General features: G+C 49.9%; 1 protein-coding gene across 1 annotated transcript in view; it reads right to left on the reverse strand.

Annotated features, from left to right (window-relative positions):
- Positions 1-19252, reverse strand: part of TMPRSS12 (transmembrane serine protease 12) — a 30724-nt gene that overhangs the window by 5289 nt on the left and 6183 nt on the right. The window contains exons 3-4 of the mRNA XM_056848963.1: positions 15906-16171; positions 260-402 (exon numbers count right to left, since the gene is read on the reverse strand). Coding sequence (XP_056704941.1) covers positions 260-402; positions 15906-16171 — 409 coding nt within the window. The remainder of the gene's footprint in view (positions 1-259; positions 403-15905; positions 16172-19252) is intronic.

Raw genomic sequence — 19252 nt, forward strand, 5'->3', positions numbered from 1 at the left:
TTTCACTGTACTTTTTTGAGGACATGAGAGGATAGAAGCCTGCATGGGGCATATTCAGCTTGCTACACATGCTTTGAAAAGTGGCTATCTGGTGTGTAGTGTGTGCTACTGAGAGGAGTGGGAGACTTCAGAGGCTGTAAAAAACTGTTAACCTAAACAGGGGTCCTTAGGTTGCTAAAGTTTAAGACTTGTTGGTATAGCATATACATGACAGGATGTTTTAGCAATATGTTTTAAAATAGAATCGTCACCATTTTACCTGGCAAGAGTCAACACCACCACCTTCAAAGCCAGCACAAAGCATATCTTCATATATTGCCCCTGCATACCAGTCCAGGCTATTACATTTATCTTGTGAAATAATGTTTACTTGAGCTTCTTGTAATATAGCTCTTGGTGACCCTGAAATGAAAACACAAAACACTGTTGAAATTATGTCTGTTTTTAACATTCTCCAGTATCCAGGCCAATATGCAAAAATTCTGGGTACTGACAACTCTTGAGCTAGTACACATTCCATCCCACGCTGGAGAAATCAAATAAGCTGCAAAATAAGCTCTAAGAGTCATTCCAAAGCTTAGTGAATTCCATTTGCAACCAAGCTCAAGCCCAACTGTGCATGGAATGGTGCCACACAACTCGGAGAGCTATGACTGGCAGGAGCTCCCTATTGCTCTTTCTTTAGTCCCCCCCCCCTGCAATATATGAAATGGCTCTCATGAGTTTACCATAGGTGGTGCCAGTGGAGGAGGGGTTTGCCCCAGAAGCAAGTAGCCTGTATGTTTAGTTGACTCCTGTTGCTACATCCTGTGTTTTCATTAATGAAAGGCACTTTTTAGATATTGAGAGTATTTTCTGAATTGTAGCCTGTCTGCCTATCTGTTGTGTCTGAAAGGTCAAATAATTGAAGAGGCTGCCTTCCAAGCCACTGACAATGAGGAACTTTCCTTATAGCCTCATCCCCCCCCCTTGTGAGAGAGATTCTGTAGCATTCCAATCCCACCATGTGTCTGTGGCTCTCACCCCTTCCCCACCCTTTATAAGAGACAAACAGGAGTCTACAACCCTTTATTGAGGTAACTACCCACTCAGTCTGTGAGTGTTTGAAAGATGGGGAGGGGAGGAATGTTGATGACTACTGTTTCTGTGGGGCTGCCCTTGGAGATTATTCAGAACCCGTAATTGGTACAGAATGTAGCCAGCTGTTTGTTATCAGGGAGTTATCAGGGAGTAGGCAAAGGAAGCTTATTATTTCCATTTTACAATCTTTTCCTTAGTTAATTTGTTTCCAGGTCCAATGTAAGGTGCTGGTGCTTACATTTAAAGTCTTTCATAACCAGATGCTGTCATCCTTGAAGGACTGTCTCCCCCAGTATGAACACATGTGGCAATTCCATTTTGCCTCTCAGCCCAGCAACACCTTTTGGTGGTTCAGATTTTTTACATTCTTGTTACCTGCCCCGGGTCCTATTTGCTGGAAGAAAGATGGGCTTCTAATAGCTTATTCCTGACCTCCAAGGACAAAAGTCTCCTGAGTTGGCATCAGCATTACTTGCCCCACCCAGGATGGGCCGGATGCCAGCTGGGAGGCCCGGACGCCAGTCTCCTGGTGCTGCCATGGCAATGCCACCCAGGGACGCCATCTGGGCATTCTGCCAGCATCCTGGGGAGCATTCCTGGGGCGTGAGAGGGGGTGGAGCTGCCAGTAGGCAGATTCCTGTCCCCTTTCAGCCCATGCCAGCAGGGAGAACGGCATTGCTGTGACTGCTTTTTTGCAGGTGTAGCATCGCTGTTCTCAATGGGACACAATGCCCCATTTAAAATTTTAAAAGCCGGTGAAAGACTTCTTAAAGCCTTTTGGCAGCCAGGAAACGGGTTTGGAGGCGCCATGGTGGGGCCTCGGCCACGTCGTCCCCACGTCGTCCTTACCGAAAGGTAAGGAATGGGCTGTAAATACTAGGAATAAATTCAGGGAGGCAGGGGGCATCTCTTTTTTATAAAGTGATTCATTTTAGACTGGATTATTGGAATGTTTCAAACATTTCTCTCTTTTTTGTAATGTTGATTTTTTAAACGTAGAAACTTTTCATAGCTGCCTTGAGATATTTTTGCAAAGGTGGTAGAAATATTTAAGTAAATAAAGGTGTGTGCTATGAAGTGGAAATTCTGGCTCTAACAACCTGCTGTAGGATCATGTGTTAATTCAACTTTATGGCACCAGTAAATGCAAGCCAAGCCATCAAAAGCAACAAAGGGTTGGATAAAAATTAAATAGTATTGTGAGGGCCTGGTATTCTTTGTTTCCCTTCCCCACTTTGTTCTTTGCCTATCTCTTTGATAGGTCAGGAGGACGGGGCTTATCGGGATAGGCGGTGTGGAAATCTTGTACCAGGCGGGGGGCCGCCATGTGTGGGGCTGCCACCCATTCATCGTGTGCAGGTCCCAGATGTTTCCACCAGACAAAATAGAACAATTTCCCCTTTTTCCATTTGGAATCCAACACTTTAGACACTTCCAGATGGGTGTCCCCCCCCACAACCGTAGGAACCTCAGGCTTCGGAGGGGGGTGGAACTGGGGGGCAGCAACGTACGGTTTGAGGAGGCTTATATGAAAGACGGGATGGACGCCCCTAAGGGTCTTTGGGAGTTCGAGTTCCACAGTGACTTCATTGATCACCCAGGTAATGGGAAAAGGGCCCACATATCGATCGTTGAGCTTTTTGCAGGGTCGGAGGGAGCGCAGGTTCTTAGTGGAGAGATAGACCTGCCCCCCCACCTTGAGTTCCCAGCCCCGGGACCGATGTTTGTCGGCTTGTTCCTTGTACTTGCTTTTGGCACGTTCGAGATTTTTGAGCAACCAAGGCCAGGTAGACTGGACTACTTGTGCCCACTCCTGGACCTCGGGGATTGTTTCGGGCTCAGGGGTGACGGGAGCGGAACCAAAAGGACCAAATTCCGTTCCGTACACTACGCGGAAAGGACTGAAACCTGTGGAGGAGTGGGGGGCATTGTTATAGGCGTATTCAGCAAACGGCAGCAGATCCACCCAATCGTCTTGGTGGTAATTGACATAACAACGGAGGTAACACTCGACCACTGCATTTACCCGTTCCGTTTGACCATCGGTCTGAGGGTGGTAAGCCGAGGAGAGACCCTGCTCTTCCACCCCCATCAACTTTAGGAAGGCTCGCCAGAATTTGGCGACAAACTGGACCCCCCTGTCGGAGAGGACCTTCCTAGGGACCGAGTGTAGTCTGAAGACATGAGTGACAAACAACTTAGCCAATCCCTGGGCCGAGGGGAGTCCGGCGCATGGAACGAAGTGGACCTGTTTGGAGAAAAGGTCCGTGATAACCCATAGAACCGTTTTACCCCGGCTGGGAGGTAGGTCGGTGATAAAGTCCATAGCAATCACCTCCCAGGGTCGGGTGGGACTCTCCAGGGGTTTTAACAGTCCAGGAGGTTTTCCCATTCTTTTCTTGGCCGTAGCGCAGGTGGGGCAGCTGCGCACGTACAATTCTACATCGGCTCTCATACCTGGCCACCAAAATTGTCTTCTCACCAGGTGCAGTGTTTTGACAAAACCAAAATGACCTGCCAGTTTGGCCCCGTGGACCAGTCCCAGAACTTCCTTGCGGAGAGCAGTTGGGACGTAGAGTTTTCCTCCCTGTACCCACCAGGAGTCTCTTTGCTCCATGCCCGTAGGGAGAATCTGCTGCTCCATCTCCTGCCGGGACGCGTCCCGGAGCCTTTGCTGAAAGGCCTCCGGGATACCCTTGAGCATGGGATTCTCTGGCAGACGGGCTTGCGACCGGGTAGTGACAGCGAGTCCCGGGATCTCCCCTCGTTGTTCTGGGGTGAAAAGGGAGTCCACGGGGCGGTCAAAATCATTGCGGTACTGGGGAAGTCGGGACAGGGCATCCGCCAGGGCATTTTCTTTTCCTGGGACATGTTTGAGGGTGAAGCGGAATTTGGCAAAAAACTGGGCCCACCGAATTTGTTTGGCGTTGAGTTTCCTAGCCCCTTTGAGGGCCTCCAAATTCTTGTGATCGGTACACACCTCAAACGGAAATTCGGCCCCCTCCAAGAAATGCCTCCAGATGGTGAGGGCATGTTTTACCGCTGCCGCCTCCTTCTCCCAAATAGCCCAATTGATTTCCGATTGGGAGAATTTTTTGGAGAAGTAGGCGCAGGGCCGCAACTTCCCTTCCCCGTCCCTTTGCAGTAGAGCCCCCCCCCCATGGCCACGTCGGAGGCGTCCACCTGAACCACGAAAGGCTTGGTGCAGTCCGGGTGGGCTAAAACCGGCTCTGACGAAAAAAGCAATTTAAGCTCGTCAAACGCCTGCTGACAGGGAGGAGACCACTGCAAACGGGCCGAGGGTAGAGCGGCGCTCGCTCCCTTTCCCTTGGTACGCAAAAGGGAAGTGAGGGGGAGGGCCACCTGCGCGAAATTGGGGATGAAGTTGCGGTAGAAATTGGCGAACCCCAAGAACTGTTGTAGGTGGCGGCGGGTGGTGGGGGGTTCCCAATCCCGCACGGCTTGAACCTTTTCGGGGTCCATTTCCAAGCCCTGGTGGGAAATTACATAACCCAGGAAGGTGATGGAGGGCTGGTGAAATTCGCATTTGGATACTTTGGCATACAGCTTGTGTGTGAGAGATCCCCCTCTCTGAGTTTGCTTCTCCAAATCAGTTGCTCAGACGTTGATACAGAAACAATCGATTTATTGAAGCCTTCAGGAGATGAGACAGGCACAGGTAGAAAGTTGCAAGTGAGGGGCTATACGGGTTTACAGAATATATTGACTCCAGGGCACTGGGGCACTGGGGTTCACACTTATTGTTATGGGAAGTTACAAGCTTGGCATAATACAAAACATCAGACAGATCCCAGGAAGTCTGGGCGGCTATCACACTTCCAAGGCCGCATCGGCCTGAGGGAGTACTGGCAGGAAGAACAGCGGGGGGGGGGGAAGATACATGGGCCATCAGGCCTGGCGCCTGAGACCAGAAGGTGTGAACTGCTTTTACGAGTTCACTGATAACACAGCAGGTGATGGAAAGCAGAGACACAAAGACAGAGACCCTCACATTCTGCCCCCCTTAAGGCCCCCCCCCGGGGTCCCCGAGAGGACGAGGCTTATCGGGATAAGCAAGGTGGAATTCCCGGACTAAGCGAGGAGCCGCCATGTGGGGTGCGGCCACCCATTCGTCATGAGCGGAGCCAAGGTTTTTCCAGCGAACAAAGTAAAACAGGTTCCCTTTCTTCCATTTGGAGTCTAAAACCTTGGATATTTCCAAATGGGTGTCCCCTCCTACTACGGTAGGAATCTCGTGTGCGGGAGGGGGGTGGAACTGGGGGGCTGCCACATAGGGTTTGAGGAGGCTTATATGAAAGACTGGATGGACTCCTTTCAGAGTTTTTGGGAGGTCCAGTTCCACAGTAACCTCGTTGATTACTCTGGTAATGGGGAAAGGTCCCACATAACGGTCGCTCAGTTTTTTGCAGGGGCGAAGAGAGCGGAGGTTTTTGGTGGACAGATAGACTTGCTCCCCCACCTTGAGTTCCCATCCCGGAGACCGGTGTTTGTCTGCTTGTTCCTTGTACTTGCTTTTTGCCCTTTCCAGATTTTTGAGCAACCATGGCCAGGTGGATTTAACCACCTGAATCCACTCCTGAAGGTCAGGGGTAGACTGGAGCTCTGGCGAGACGGGGGCAGAACCGAAAGGGCCGAAATCCGTCCCGTATATAACTTGGAAGGGACTAAAGCCGGTAGAGGAATGAGGCGCATTGTTATACGCATATTCGGCAAATGGCAGCAGGTCGACCCAGTCGTCCTGGTGGAAATTTACATAGCAACGCAAATAACATTCTACCACCGCATTTACTCGTTCTGTCTGACCATCCGTTTGGGGGTGATAGGCGGAAGAAAGGCCCTGCTCTTCCACTCCCATTAACTTTAGGAAGGCCCGCCAGAATTTGGCAACAAACTGGACCCCCCGGTCGGAGAGGACCTTCCTCGGGATCGAGTGTAGCCTGAGGACGTGTGTGATGAACAGTTTAGCTAAGCCCTGGGCTGAAGGAAGGCCTGCACATGGAACGAAGTGAACCTGTTTGGAAAAGAGGTCTGTGATAACCCAAAGAACCGTTTTTCCCCGACTCGGAGGTAGGTCGGTGATAAAATCCATGGCGATGACTTCCCAGGGACGGGAGGGGCTCTCAAGCGGTTTGAGAAGCCCTGGGGGTTTTCCCATCCGTTTCTTGGCTGTGGCGCAGGTGGGGCAGCTGCGCACATACAACTCTACATCAGATCTCATACCGGGCCACCAGAATTGTCTTCGAACCAGGTGAAGCGTTTTTATGAAACCAAAATGACCCGCTAGCCTGGCACCATGTACAAGTCCCAATACTTCCTTGCGAAGAGAGGAGGGGACGTACAGTTTCCCCCCTTGCACCCACCAAGTGTTGGTACGTTCCAGACCAGTGGGGAGGAGATGATGCTCCTCCTCCTGCAAGGAGGCGTCCCGGAGTCGCTGTTGGAAGGCTTCCGGGATGCCTTTGAGTGTAGGGGGGGTCTCCGGTGGTCGGGCTTGGGACCGGGTGGTGACGGCTAAGCTAGGAACTTCCCCTCGCTGCTCGGGAGTGAACAGGGAGTCGACTGGGCGATCGAAATCGTTGCGATACTGGGGAAGTCGTGACAAAGCGTCGGCTAGGGCATTTTCTTTGCCAGGGACATGTCTGAGAGTGAACCGGAACTTAGCGAAAAATTGGGCCCACCGAACCTGTTTGGCATTGAGTTTTCTAGCCCCCTTGAGGGCCTCAAGATTCTTGTGATCGGTACACACTTCGAATGGCAGTTCGGCCCCTTCCAAGAAGTGTCGCCATATGGTAAGGGCATGTTTGACCGCTGCTGCCTCCTTCTCCCAAATGGCCCAGTTGATTTCAGACTGGGAAAACTTCTTGGAGAAGTAGGCGCATGGTCTCAACCGTCCCCCCTCATCCCTCTGCAATAGGGCCCCGCCCATGGCTACATCCGAGGCATCCACTTGCACCACAAAAGGCTTGGTGCAATCTGGGTGAGCCAAAACGGGTTCGGATGAAAAAAGTAGCTTCAAACGTTCAAAAGCTAGCTGGCACTGGGGGGACCATTGCAAACGGGCTGAGGGAAGCGCGGCGCTAGCCCCCTTGTCCTTGGTACGCAACAGGGCAGTGAGGGGAAGCGCAACTTGGGCAAAGTTAGGAATGAAGTTCCGGTAAAAATTGGCAAACCCCAAAAACTGCTGAAGTTGGCGGCGGGTAGTGGGGGGTTCCCAGTCCCGCACTGCCTGGACCTTGGCGGGGTCCATTTCCAACCCTTGGTGGGAGATCACATACCCCAGAAATGTAATGGAGGGTTGGTGGAATTCACATTTGGACACCTTAGCATACAGTTTGTGCTCCCGCAGCCGCTGGAGCACCTCTCGCACTAGGCGCACATGGTCTTCCATGGTTTCAGAGTAAATAAGGATGTCATCGAGAAATACCACCACCCCCCGAAACAGTAAATCATGCAAAACCTCATTAATTAATTGCATAAAGACACTCGGAGCCCCCGAAAGTCCGAACGGCATGACTAGGTACTCAAACATCCCAAAACAACTGGAAAAGGCCGTTTTGGGTTCATCTCCTTCTTTGATGCGAATGCGGTGGTAGGCTTCTACCAAGTCCAGTTTGGTGAAGATTCGGCCCTCCTTTAATTGTGCTAGCAGGTCAGGAATAAGAGGGAGGGGGTAAGCATTAGACTGGGTGACTGCGTTCAGTCTGCGAAAGTCAATACACAGTCTTAAATCTCCCGTCTTTTTCTTTACAAAGAAAGCTGGGGCTGAATAAGGAGCCTTGGAGGGGCGTATGAAACCCCTCGCCAGATTGACATCCAGATAGTCTCGCAACACTGTCTTTTCACTAGGGCTCATGGGGTAAACCTTTCCCTTAGACAGTTTGCCTTCCCCTACAATCTCGATGGCACAGTCCGTTTCTCTGTGGGGAGGCAGTTCGTCGCACTCTCTAACATCAAAAACATCAGTAAATTGCGAGTACTCAGAGGGTAATTGAGGAGAGACTGGGGCGGGGGACCCTACCAGTGCGGCGGCTGGAGTCCTGAGTACCCGTTCCTTGTCATGCAACCCACAGGGGTTTTCGGGGAAGGAAAGCACCCGTTTAACCCAATCAATGGAGGGATTGTGCCCCCTTAACCAGTTCATCCCTAACACCACAGGGGTTACAATAGGGGCGATAGTGAAATACAACCGTTCCCAATGTTCCCCCACGGACATAATCACGGCTGCAGTTCTGTGGGTCACCGGGCCCCGTTTAAAGTCACTCCCGTCCATTTGGGAAAAACGGAGGGGTCCCGGAAGCCGCTTGCGCCGGACACCCAACTTCTTGGCAGTTTCCTCATTTATCATGGTGCGGGCACACCCCGAGTCGACCAACGCGGGGACCTCTAACGGGGGACCCCCTTTGGGTAGGGACAGATGGACACGCACAAATACATTGTCCTCTTGGGCGCTTACCATCGGTGGAGCTCCTTGCACAACGATAGGGACGGTCTGCTGCGGAGCCCCCTCTACAGCAGACCGACGGCGTTTTTTGCCGGCTGTTCCCACTCTTCCTCCTCGCTGGAAGAGGGGGACGGGGTAGTGGCCTCCGGGGAGCCGTCCGAATCAAAGACGGTATTTGTAATCCGGGACCCCGATGGGACCGTAGAGTCGGATGCCCCATCCTGGGGACGTGCGTGGAGAGCGGAGGGTGCGCCGGAGCGCCGGCTCAGTGGTCCACTTCTGCGGCGAGGCTGGCTGTCGGCGGCCGGTTTCGTCGGCTCGGCCTGGGTTTGGCGGGGAGGGGTCGGACGGCCTGAGCGAGAGGGGCATTGCGATGCAAAGTGACCCTTTCCCCCGCAGATCAGGCAGACGCCGGCCTCGAACCGCTTGCGGCGTTCCGCGGCCGAGAGGACCCCGCCACCCCCTTGCCGGAGTTCCCGGCCACGGTCACCCCGGGGCCTGGGGTCTCGCCCAATCCGTTGCTTGGACAAGTTCAGGAGTTGTTTGCGATTCTCGATGTCAGCAGCATGGCGAACCCAACCTTCCACATCCGGGGGGTTCCCTTGCATGAAGGCCCAATGTTGGAGGTCTGGGTTGAGACCCTCCCTGAAACATTGTACCAAGGTAGCCTCACTCCAGTCCAGAATTCGGCTAGCCAGTGACTGGAACTCACTTGCATACTGCGCCACCGACTTAGTCCCTTGGCGCAGTTGCATCAGGGAGGCTTTAGCCCGCTCACCTAGAGTCGGGTCCTCAAAACGGTTTCGGAGTGCTACCATGAACTCGTCCAGGGTTCGCAGCACCGGCGAGCGGAGTTCATACTGCAACACCATCCAGGCAGCCGCCTCCCCTTGCAGTAAGGAAGCCACGTACTGCACCCGGGACTCCTCAGAAACGAAGGTTCGGCCTTGTTCCCGCATAAAAATGTCTACTTGGACCATAAAAAAGGTCAACTGGTCTCCCGACCCGTCATACGTGACTTTCAGGTCCCGACGGGCCGGGGGGGCAGGGGTTGCGGGCGGAACTACTGGCGCCCCGTCTGGGGGAGCACCGGCTGGAGGTTGCAATTTCAGCGCATCTAGGGTCGTGGCCATCTCACCCATTACGCGTTGCATGATCTCCATCTGCTCCTGCATAGCCCGGCGGTCTTCCTGCCACTGTTTTCGTTCTTCCTCCATGAGGGCCTCTTTGCGGGCCGGGTCCCCTTCGAGTCCCGTGCTGGGGAAGGCCAACCGGCGATCCTTCGCCGCAGTCCGCGAGAGCGACCAGCCCTTGGGAGAGTCCAGCCAATAAGTGAGCCCCCGGGGACGTCCGTCCCGATCTTGGTCGGGGGCGCGACCCTTCGGTTTCTTTGGCTTGGCTCCCTCCTCTTTAGGGTCCGGCTTCTCCGGCTCGTCCGGTTGCTTGGGGGCATCGGGGTTAGGGGTGGTGTCCTCGTCGGCTGACATTCTGTCCAAAGCGGTACAGCTGCAGTCCGAGAGGCAAGGACTTGCAACTTAATGTGAGAGATCCCCCTCTCTGAGTTTGCTTCTCCAAATCAGTTGCTCAGACGTTGATACAGAAACAATCGATTTATTGAAGCCTTCAGGAGATGAGACAGGCACAGGTAGAAAGTTGCAAGTGAGGGGCTATACGGGTTTACAGAATATATTGACTCCAGGGCACTGGGGCACTGGGGTTCACACTTATTGTTATGGGAAGTTACAAGCTTGGCATAATACAAAACATCAGACAGATCCCAGGAAGTCTGGGCGGCTATCACACTTCCAAGGCCGCATCGGCCTGAGGGAGTACTGGCAGGAAGAACAGCGGGGGGGGGGGGAAGATACATGGGCCATCAGGCCTGGCGCCTGAGACCAGAAGGTGTGAACTGCTTTTACGAGTTCACTGATAACACAGCAGGTGATGGAAAGCAGAGACACAAAGACAGAGACCCTCACATTGTGTTCCCGCAAGCGTTGGAGGACCTCGCGAACTAACCTAACGTGTTCCTCCATGGTTTCAGAATAAATGAGAATGTCATCTAGAAATACCACCACCCCCCGAAACAACAAATCATGCAAAACCTCATTGATTAATTGCATAAAAACACTCGGGGGCCCCGAAAGTCCGAAAGGCATAACAAGGTACTCAAACATTCCAAAACAGCTGGAAAAGGCCGTCTTGGGTTCGTCCCCCTCCTTAATGCGGATGCGGTGGTAGGCTTCTACCAAATCCAGTTTAGTGAAGATTCGGCCCTCTTTTAGTTGCGCAAGAAGGTCTGGAATGAGAGGGAGGGGGTAAGCGTTAGACTGGATGACTGCGTTCAGTCTACGAAAGTCAATGCACAGTCTTAAGTCCCCCGTTTTTTTCTTAACGAAGAAGGCGGGGGCGGAGTACGGGGCTTTGGAGGGGCGAATGAAGCCCCTCGCCAGGTTGGTGTCCAGATAGTCCCGCAGCACCGCCTTTTCGTTGGGGCTCATGGGGTAAACCTTCCCTTTGGACAACTTGCCTTCCCCCACAATTTCAATAGCACAATCAGTGTCCCGGTGTGGGGGCAATTTGTCACATTCCCTCACATCAAATACATCCGCGAACTGGGAATATTCCGCGGGAAGGCGGGGTGGAGGGGTGACTTGGGGGGGGTTCCCACCAATGCGGCGGCCGGGGTGCAAAGCACTCGGTCCTTGTCGTGCGCCCCGCAAGGGTCCTCCGGGAACGTGAGGGTTCGCTTGACCCAGTCGATTGAGGGATTATGCCCCTGTAACCAATTCATCCCCAAAACTATGGGGGCAACTATGGGGGCAATAGTAAAATACAAGCGTTCCCAATGTTCCCCCACAGCCATAATCACCGCAGCGGTACGGTGAGTGACAGGTCCCTTCTTAAAGTCGCTACCGTCCATCTGGGAAAAGCGGAGGGGACCTGGGAGTAGCTTGCGCCGGACGCCTAACTTTTTGGCGGCTTCCTCGCTAATCAAAGTGCGGGCGCACCCGGAGTCTACCAAGGCGGGAAATTCTAAGACTGGACCCCCCTTGGGCAGCGAGAGGTGTGCCCGAATATACACATTGTCCTCTTGGGCGCTTACCATCGGTGGAGCTCCTTGCACAACAACTGGAGCGGTCTGCTGAGGAGCCCCCCTTACAGCAGACCGACGGCGTTTTTTGCCGGTATCTCCCACTCTTCCTCCTCACTGGATGAAGGGGATGTGGTAGTTGTAATCCGTGACTCGGCCGAGTCAAAAGCTGCATTTGTAATCCGCGGTCCCGATGGACCAGAGGAGATGGAGGCGTCCTCTTGGGCGCTCGCATGTAGGGCGGTGGGTGCGCCCCGGCGTCCGGGAGCGCCGCTGCGGCGTCGAGGTTGGCCTTCCGTCGGGGTCTTCTCCGGTTCGGCCGGGGCTGGGCGAGGGGTAGCTGGGCGTCCGGAACGGGAAGGGCATTGCGAGGCAAAATGGCCCTTGCCACCGCACACCAAGCACACCCGGGTTTCAAAACGCTTGCGGCGTTCGGCCGTCGAGGGGACCCCCGGGGTACGGGAATCCTTGATACCACCCGGTCTGTCCCCTTTTGGCTTAGCGTCGTGGCCGGTGCGTTGTCTGGACAGGGTTAAGAGTTGTTTCCGATTTTCGATGTCGGCAGCGTGACGCACCCAGCCCTCGACGTCCGGGGGGTTGCCTTGCATGAAGGCCCAATGTTGCAGGTCCGGGTTTAGCCCCTCTCTGAAGCACTGTACCCGGGTAGCTTCGCTCCAGTCCAGAATTCTGCTCGACAGAGACTGGAATTCGCTCGCATACTGCGCCACCGACTTAGTCCCTTGGCGCAGTTGCATCAGAGTGGCCTTAGCCCGCTCCCCCAGGTTCGGGTCTTCGAATCTGTTGCGGAGCGCGACCATAAACTCATCCAGATTCCGCAGCACAGGAGAGCGGAGTTCGTACTGTAACACCATCCACGCGGCCGCTTCGCCTTGCAGGAGGGAGGCCACATACTGGACCTGGGATTCTTCCGAGGTGAAGGTCCGGGCCTGTTCCCTCATAAAAATATCCACTTGGACCATAAAGAAAGTTAACTGATCTCCCGACCCATCATACGTGATCTTCAGGTCACGGCGGGCCGGAGCGCTGGGAGGAGCGGGAGGAGTCGCCGGTGTTCCATCCGGAGCGTTGCCGGGGGGAGGCCGTACCTTCAGTGCGTCCATGGCGGCTGCCATCTCACCCATCACGGTTTGCATGGCATCCATCCGCTCCAGCATGGCTTGGCGTTCCTCCTGCCATTGTCTCCGTTCCTCGTCCATCAGGACTTCCCTACGTGCGGGGTCGTCCACGAGTCCCGTACCGGACAACCCCAGCCGGCGATGCTTCGCCTCAGTCCGGGAAAGCGACCAGCCCTTAGGAGAGTCCAGCCAGGAGTTAAAGGTGTTCTTGGGCTTCGTACCCAAGTCCGGTCCCGGGTGTGGGGCACCGGGCACCTTCCACCTGACATCCTCCTCCTTAGGGTCCGGTTTCTCCGGGACCTCGGGTTTCTCCGGTGTACCCGGGGGAGAAGAGGGATCCCCGTCGCCTGGCATAACAGTCCCTTAAGGTACAGCTGCAGAGCGACAAGGCAGAGACTTGCAACTTAATGTGAGAGTTCCCAACTCCCTGGGCTAACTTCGTAAAATCACTGCTCAGGCTTGAAAGCAGAAACAATAGATTTATTGAAGGCTTCAGACAGATGAGACAGACACGGATTCAAAGTTGCAAGTGAATTGGCATAGCCGGGTTACAAAATATATCTATTCCAGGGCACTGGGGTTCACACAGATGTTATGGGAAGTTACAAGATAGATTGGTGCAATACAAAACATCAAACGGGTCCCAGCGAGGCTGCTAGGGCTATCAGATCTTCAAGGCCGGACTCGGCCTGAGGGAGTGCTCACAGGAAGCGCGGCAGGGGAGGGCACCTGGGCAAGACAGCAGAGGCGCCGGGTTGCGGGGAGGTGTGAACTGCTTTTACGAGTTCAAAGAGATAGGCAAAGAACAAAGTGGGGAAGGGAAACAAAGAATACCAGGCCCTCACAAGTATTGATGAACCTGAACTGAGTGGTTTTGCTTACTGAGCAAAAGGTTAAAGTACTGGAACTTTAGGTTTGGCTGTCATGTGTGTATGGTTCTGCTCATAACATGGGCTTGGATCCACAGGAGATTTCCAAATGATTTCTGTTCATGGAGTGGGGCTTCCCCCTGCAGCTCCAAAATGTAGGAAATGTTGTTGCCTTTGTGACAGGGCACTTGAAGGAACATTATGGGGCAAGGGGAGAACCTGTGAGGGGGCACACCCTTCGGTGCACAGAAATTCTCCGTGGGATCCAAGTAATGTTTTAGTGTGACTGAACATCTCATAAGAGCTTCAGCTATGGGCCAGAAAATGCCTCAAATCTTTGCTCATCCATGAGCTCACTAGTTTGCTTTAAGCAAACCACTATCAGCCCCATCTGTAGTTCACAAATACAGTCAGTTTTACAGGATTACTGAGGGACTATATGGGAGATGATTTAACCTCTTAAGAGAAAAATCAATAATACGCACTCTCATCATTACTAGAAGTACCATAATAATATAATTGTAAATATGGCTAAAAACATTCGAGATTACAAGTGGAACCCACAAGCACTTGCAGGAGTAACTTCATTTCCCCCTGTATCCGCTTCCCTCATTGCTGCTTCTTTCTCTGCTCCTGGTGGAATGTGCTGTCAAGTTGTAGCCAACTTATGGTGATCCCATAGGTTGTTCAAGGCAAGAGACATTCAAAGGTGGTCTGCCATCACCTGCCTCGGCATAGGAACCCTGTACTTCCTTGGTTGTCTCTCATCCAAGTACTGACCAGGGCTGATCCTGCTTAGCTTCCATGATCTGATGAGATCGAGCTAGCCTGGGTTATCCAGGTCAGGACTTTTCTCCTTTACTTCATTTATACTTCACCTTTCCTCCCAACGGGAACCCCAAATAACTTACATCATTCTCCTCTCCTCCATTTTATCCTAACAACAACCCTGTGATGATGATTAAGTTAAGATAGAGTAACTGGCCCAAGGTCACCCAGTAAGCTTCCTTGGCAGAGTATGGATTTGAATCTGAATCTCCCAGGTCTTAGTCTGATATGCTAACTGCTACACCATGCTGGCTCTCTGCTTCCCCTCCCACTGGCAGCCTTTCCCTGGGAAAAATCTGGCCAAGTTGCAAAAGTCATAAAGTTGTGTCTGGTAGCCACTTGGCAAAGTGGTGCAAGTTGAGTGGAAGCTGCCAATGGGCCCAGGTACGTTATGTCCAGGGTCTCTGCGCAGAGGCAGGCAATGGCAAACCACCTTTGAACATCTCTCGCCTTGGAAACCTGACGGGGTCGCCATAAGTCGACTGCGACTTGACAGCAAAAACAAGTGCCAAAGTTTCTTCAGGTTCTATTTCCTGATTCCCCCCTTGGCACGTAAGAAAAGTGCCTTAGTGCTACAAATAAATTCTGACTCTAGCAATGATGAGTTCTTGGGGTTCACAGAAGACTAGAAGAGTACTCGAACCTTAAAGTCTCTCTTCATTTGTTAATGACAGTGATGATGGTTCTTAATGCCACTGTTGACTGCTGTTCACTTTACATGGTTGAAATATTATTCTAATGTACCGGTAGCTTATTAAATCGTTTAGTACACCATTTGATTCAGAATATATTTTTTATTGTTTTCCACCTCTAAAAACTAGGTGCGTCTTATGGTCAGGTGCGTCTTATGGAGCGAAAAATACGGTAAGTATCCACAGATGGGACCATGTTGAGAATTTGAAAAATCGATTTACTTTCCTTGAGGGTCACTTTAATATAATCTTGATGATATAATTATGCTTATATAAGTTTAATATAATGCTTATATAAGCTTGAGTCTTATGTGGATAGGTTGAAACCATTCTGACATCAGAGAACTAAGACTTCTAAACGAGTGTGTCTCTCTCTCTGTGTATGTGTATATGCAAAAAATAAAAAAAATATTTAAACAGAAACTAAGACTGTTGTGAACATTCTGCAAAACTATTACCAACACTGAACTTCTACAGTTCATATGCACAAATGCTTTCTTTCAATTTATCCATTAGAGAAAATAAATATTCTTAGAGTGAGAGTGGTAATGTTCATACATTTATTTCTCTGTCAGAAGCCTAATGTGTGGGACACAGTTCTGTACCCCATCTCCCACCCTTTAATATTTTCCCCCTGGTTCCACCACTGGAATATACTGACAATAAAGATGCTTTCTGAAATTGCTGAATTTAATCTTATTTTTAACAACAGACTAGTTTAAAGAATAACAAGTAAAGATTTACCTTTCTCTTTTGTATTTCCCCATCCAGTTATGTAACAGGGAATCTCCGTGGTCATAAGAAGAGGACCATCAGGTAAGCAGATGGGCTGAATAAATGTATTGAATTTGATAGAGCTGAGTAGTTTAAATAAGGCAATGTCTTTTTGAAAGGTCATCCTGTTGAACTCAGCATGGAGAATGATAGTCCTAACCCGGCTCTTTATAGTATGAGAATGATGTTTGAAAAGATGATGCATACCTATCACTGCCCTCCAAAACTGTGGATCCCTAGGAATAAATTAGAATAAAATCTGTGTATAGTCAATTAGTATTATACATTTGCTACTTCAGAATCTATGAGACTTGTCAGTTAGTTGACAACCTATGTAAAAGCAATAGACAATGGGCCAGACAAATGGTGAGAGGATGGTAAAGTTTGCTCCAGATTATAAAAGCAATATAATCAATAATTTGACAAAGTAAACTAAATATGCAGGCCATGCTAATTTCAATTCAACCCAAGAATTGTCCCCTAAAAAACTTGGAACCTTAGCAAGCTACATTCTTCAGCAAATAATCAGCATTATGAGTAGTATTCTTATCTATGCCATTCAGCAGGGGTTTCTGATGGTCATTAGCCAATACAAAAATCCTATTTAGAATCAGGGAAAATAATTATTTTCTGAAAAATAGGAGAAAATGTCCAATGTTATTTTTCACTGACTCAGCACTGGGTTTGCGAAAGCCAGGATTAAATAACTGTGTGTTCCTACGGGGACATTATGCTTGGGTTTCTTGAACAGCAGTCCTGTACAGAAAGTGGCAAACTTGCTTTTTAAAACTAGGGGTGTCATAGATAGTTTGCTATTCAGCATGGAGTAGAGCTTATTTGTTTAGCCATAGGCTATTACAAAACATCCTTACATGTATACAGAAAACTTAAAATGATATCAGAAAAAGATAAAAGTATAACGGTATACATTGCCCTGGTAAAATCAATTACATACACAATCTCTATTAAAACATTATTTGATTTCCTGTGCAGAATTTTTCTTAATAACTTCAAGAGCTCCAATCTTCCTGTCCGCAATAGCAAATTGTGACATTCTGAGGGTTACATGCGAATCAGAGTCAGAAAGTAAAAAGATCAGATTAATTTTGGTTTAAATTGCATGTATGTGAATGGAAGATGTTTGTATGTATGTTATTGAAAATGTTTAATAAAAGCTTATTAAAAAAAACAAAGAAAAAAACAAAGGTCTTAGTCTTTAGGAAAAGACCAATAAAATCCGTTTGGAGCATTCAGAACAACTTAATTAAACAATGTAGTATCTCTAAGTATCTGGGAGTCACCTTTAAAGAGATGCTAAATTGGAACACTTGTATAGCTGCAATTAAAGCATCTGTGTAAGCTCTAGTCCTGCGGCCCCATTAAACAGACTTCAGCAGACAACCAATCCACGAAAGCAGTTTTATTGGGTAGAATCGACAGGTTTCAGAAGCCATATTCAAAAGGACACTAGTAAGGGTCAAAGGCAAGGTACACAGCATGTATGGAAGAGCAAAAGGAGATAACTGGTTACCCAGGCAACCCCCCCCCTCCAGGAGGCAGGAAGGAGTACTTGGCGATTCCCACAGTATGGGAATCTATGAAGTCTAAACACGGGGCATAGACTGGCCTTGGAAAGAATAACACAACAGCACCTGGAAGCAGCACAATCGCACTACCGCATACCATCCTCATGGACTGCTCCTGACAATCTGCTCTTCGGATCGTGGGCTCTATTGTGAGGTTTTATTACTCAAGGGGAGGTTTGCTTATTGATCTGGCCTTAAAACTATTTAAGAGTAAGGTCGTCCCCTGTGTGCTATATGGCGTGGAAGTATGGGGGTGGATGGATGCCACCCTCTCTAGTATAGAGAGAATTCAAAACTATTTTCGTAGGCATATCCTAGTTCTCTCCAAAGGAGCCCCGGCAGCCCTGATGAGAGCTGAAACAGGTTTTCCATCCCTCAGGGACCAAGCGCATCTTGCTATAATGAAATACTGTAAAAAACATATGACTGTTAGGCCAGACAGGTTTGGTGGCAAAGCTATTCAGCAGGGGAGCACGCTATTCACAGAAAATCCTAAACATTTCCATGGCATGTCCAAACCCTTGAGTCTGCCTAAACTAGCTCTTGGAATCTGCATGAAAATTTGTCTTATAGAACTAAGAAAATGTTCTTAGGAGAATATGGAAGTCATACTTTTGAAACACATCAGTATTTTAAAGGATATTAAATAATTTCCCATGCTATATGTAAAAATAATCAGGAGTACAGTAGTAGCCTAAAGACTAACATAAATTTATTCCAGCATTAACTTTTGTGGCACATTATCACTAAGCAGACTTTTTATGCAGGGAATGTGAAAAAATAAACAGTAGGGTCAAGTGGTCCTAAAATGTAGGAAGTATGGAGTGAAATGTAATTACATGAAATTAAAATTTTATGTGAAATTCAAATCCAATCAAGGAAACAAGTGTTACAGAACTTGAAGCAAGGATGAACACCCAGAGGATCTTGCTGCTAAATCAGGGTGGTGTTCTGCATATTGAATTTTTTTGTCCAAACTGGGATTCTGAGGGGAGAAGGTCTCTGTGGCTACTATCTTCCAAAAATACTGAATCCTGGTGTATGCGGAATGGCAGGTATGATGGGATATGAAGGGTAAATGGTACTGATTCAGGCATGTAGGTTTGGAAATGCATATCCTCATGTCCTCATGTCCACACCATGAAGAACTTCAGCAGCCAATTACCACAGATGAAAAGTAAAGGTAGTCCTCTGTACATGCACCAAGTCAATACTGACCCATGGGGTGACATCACAACACAACGTTTATTAGGCAGACTATGTTTACAAGGTGGTTTGCCATTGCCTTCTCCAGTCATCTACACTTTATCCCCAGCAAGCTGGGTACTCATTTAACCAATCTTGGAAGGATGGAAGTCTGAGTCAACCTTGAGCCGGCTACCTGAACCTGACTTCTATCGGGATCAAACTCAAGTCATAAGCAGAGTTTTGACTGCAGTACTGCAGCTTACCTCTAGGGTGTACATACTTTTTTCTAGTATTTTTTGGGTTTGGGTTTATTAAATCTGAAAAATCCGGATTTTCTGAAAATTTTTGGGTTAATAAACCTTAACCCAAAAAATATCAGAACCTGAAAAACGGGATCCATGCTGCCCCTTTCTCCAGATTCCGGAGAAGGCCGGCAGCATGGATCTGAAAGAAATCCACGCTGCCCTCCTTCTCCGGAGTCCAGAGAAGGAGGGCAGCGTGGATTTGTTTCAGATCTGCATCACCCTCTTCTCCGGACTCTGG

The sequence above is a fragment of the Euleptes europaea genome, chromosome 1, assembly GCF_029931775.1.
Source record: "Euleptes europaea isolate rEulEur1 chromosome 1, rEulEur1.hap1, whole genome shotgun sequence".
Taxonomy (NCBI): domain Eukaryota; kingdom Metazoa; phylum Chordata; class Lepidosauria; order Squamata; family Sphaerodactylidae; genus Euleptes; species Euleptes europaea.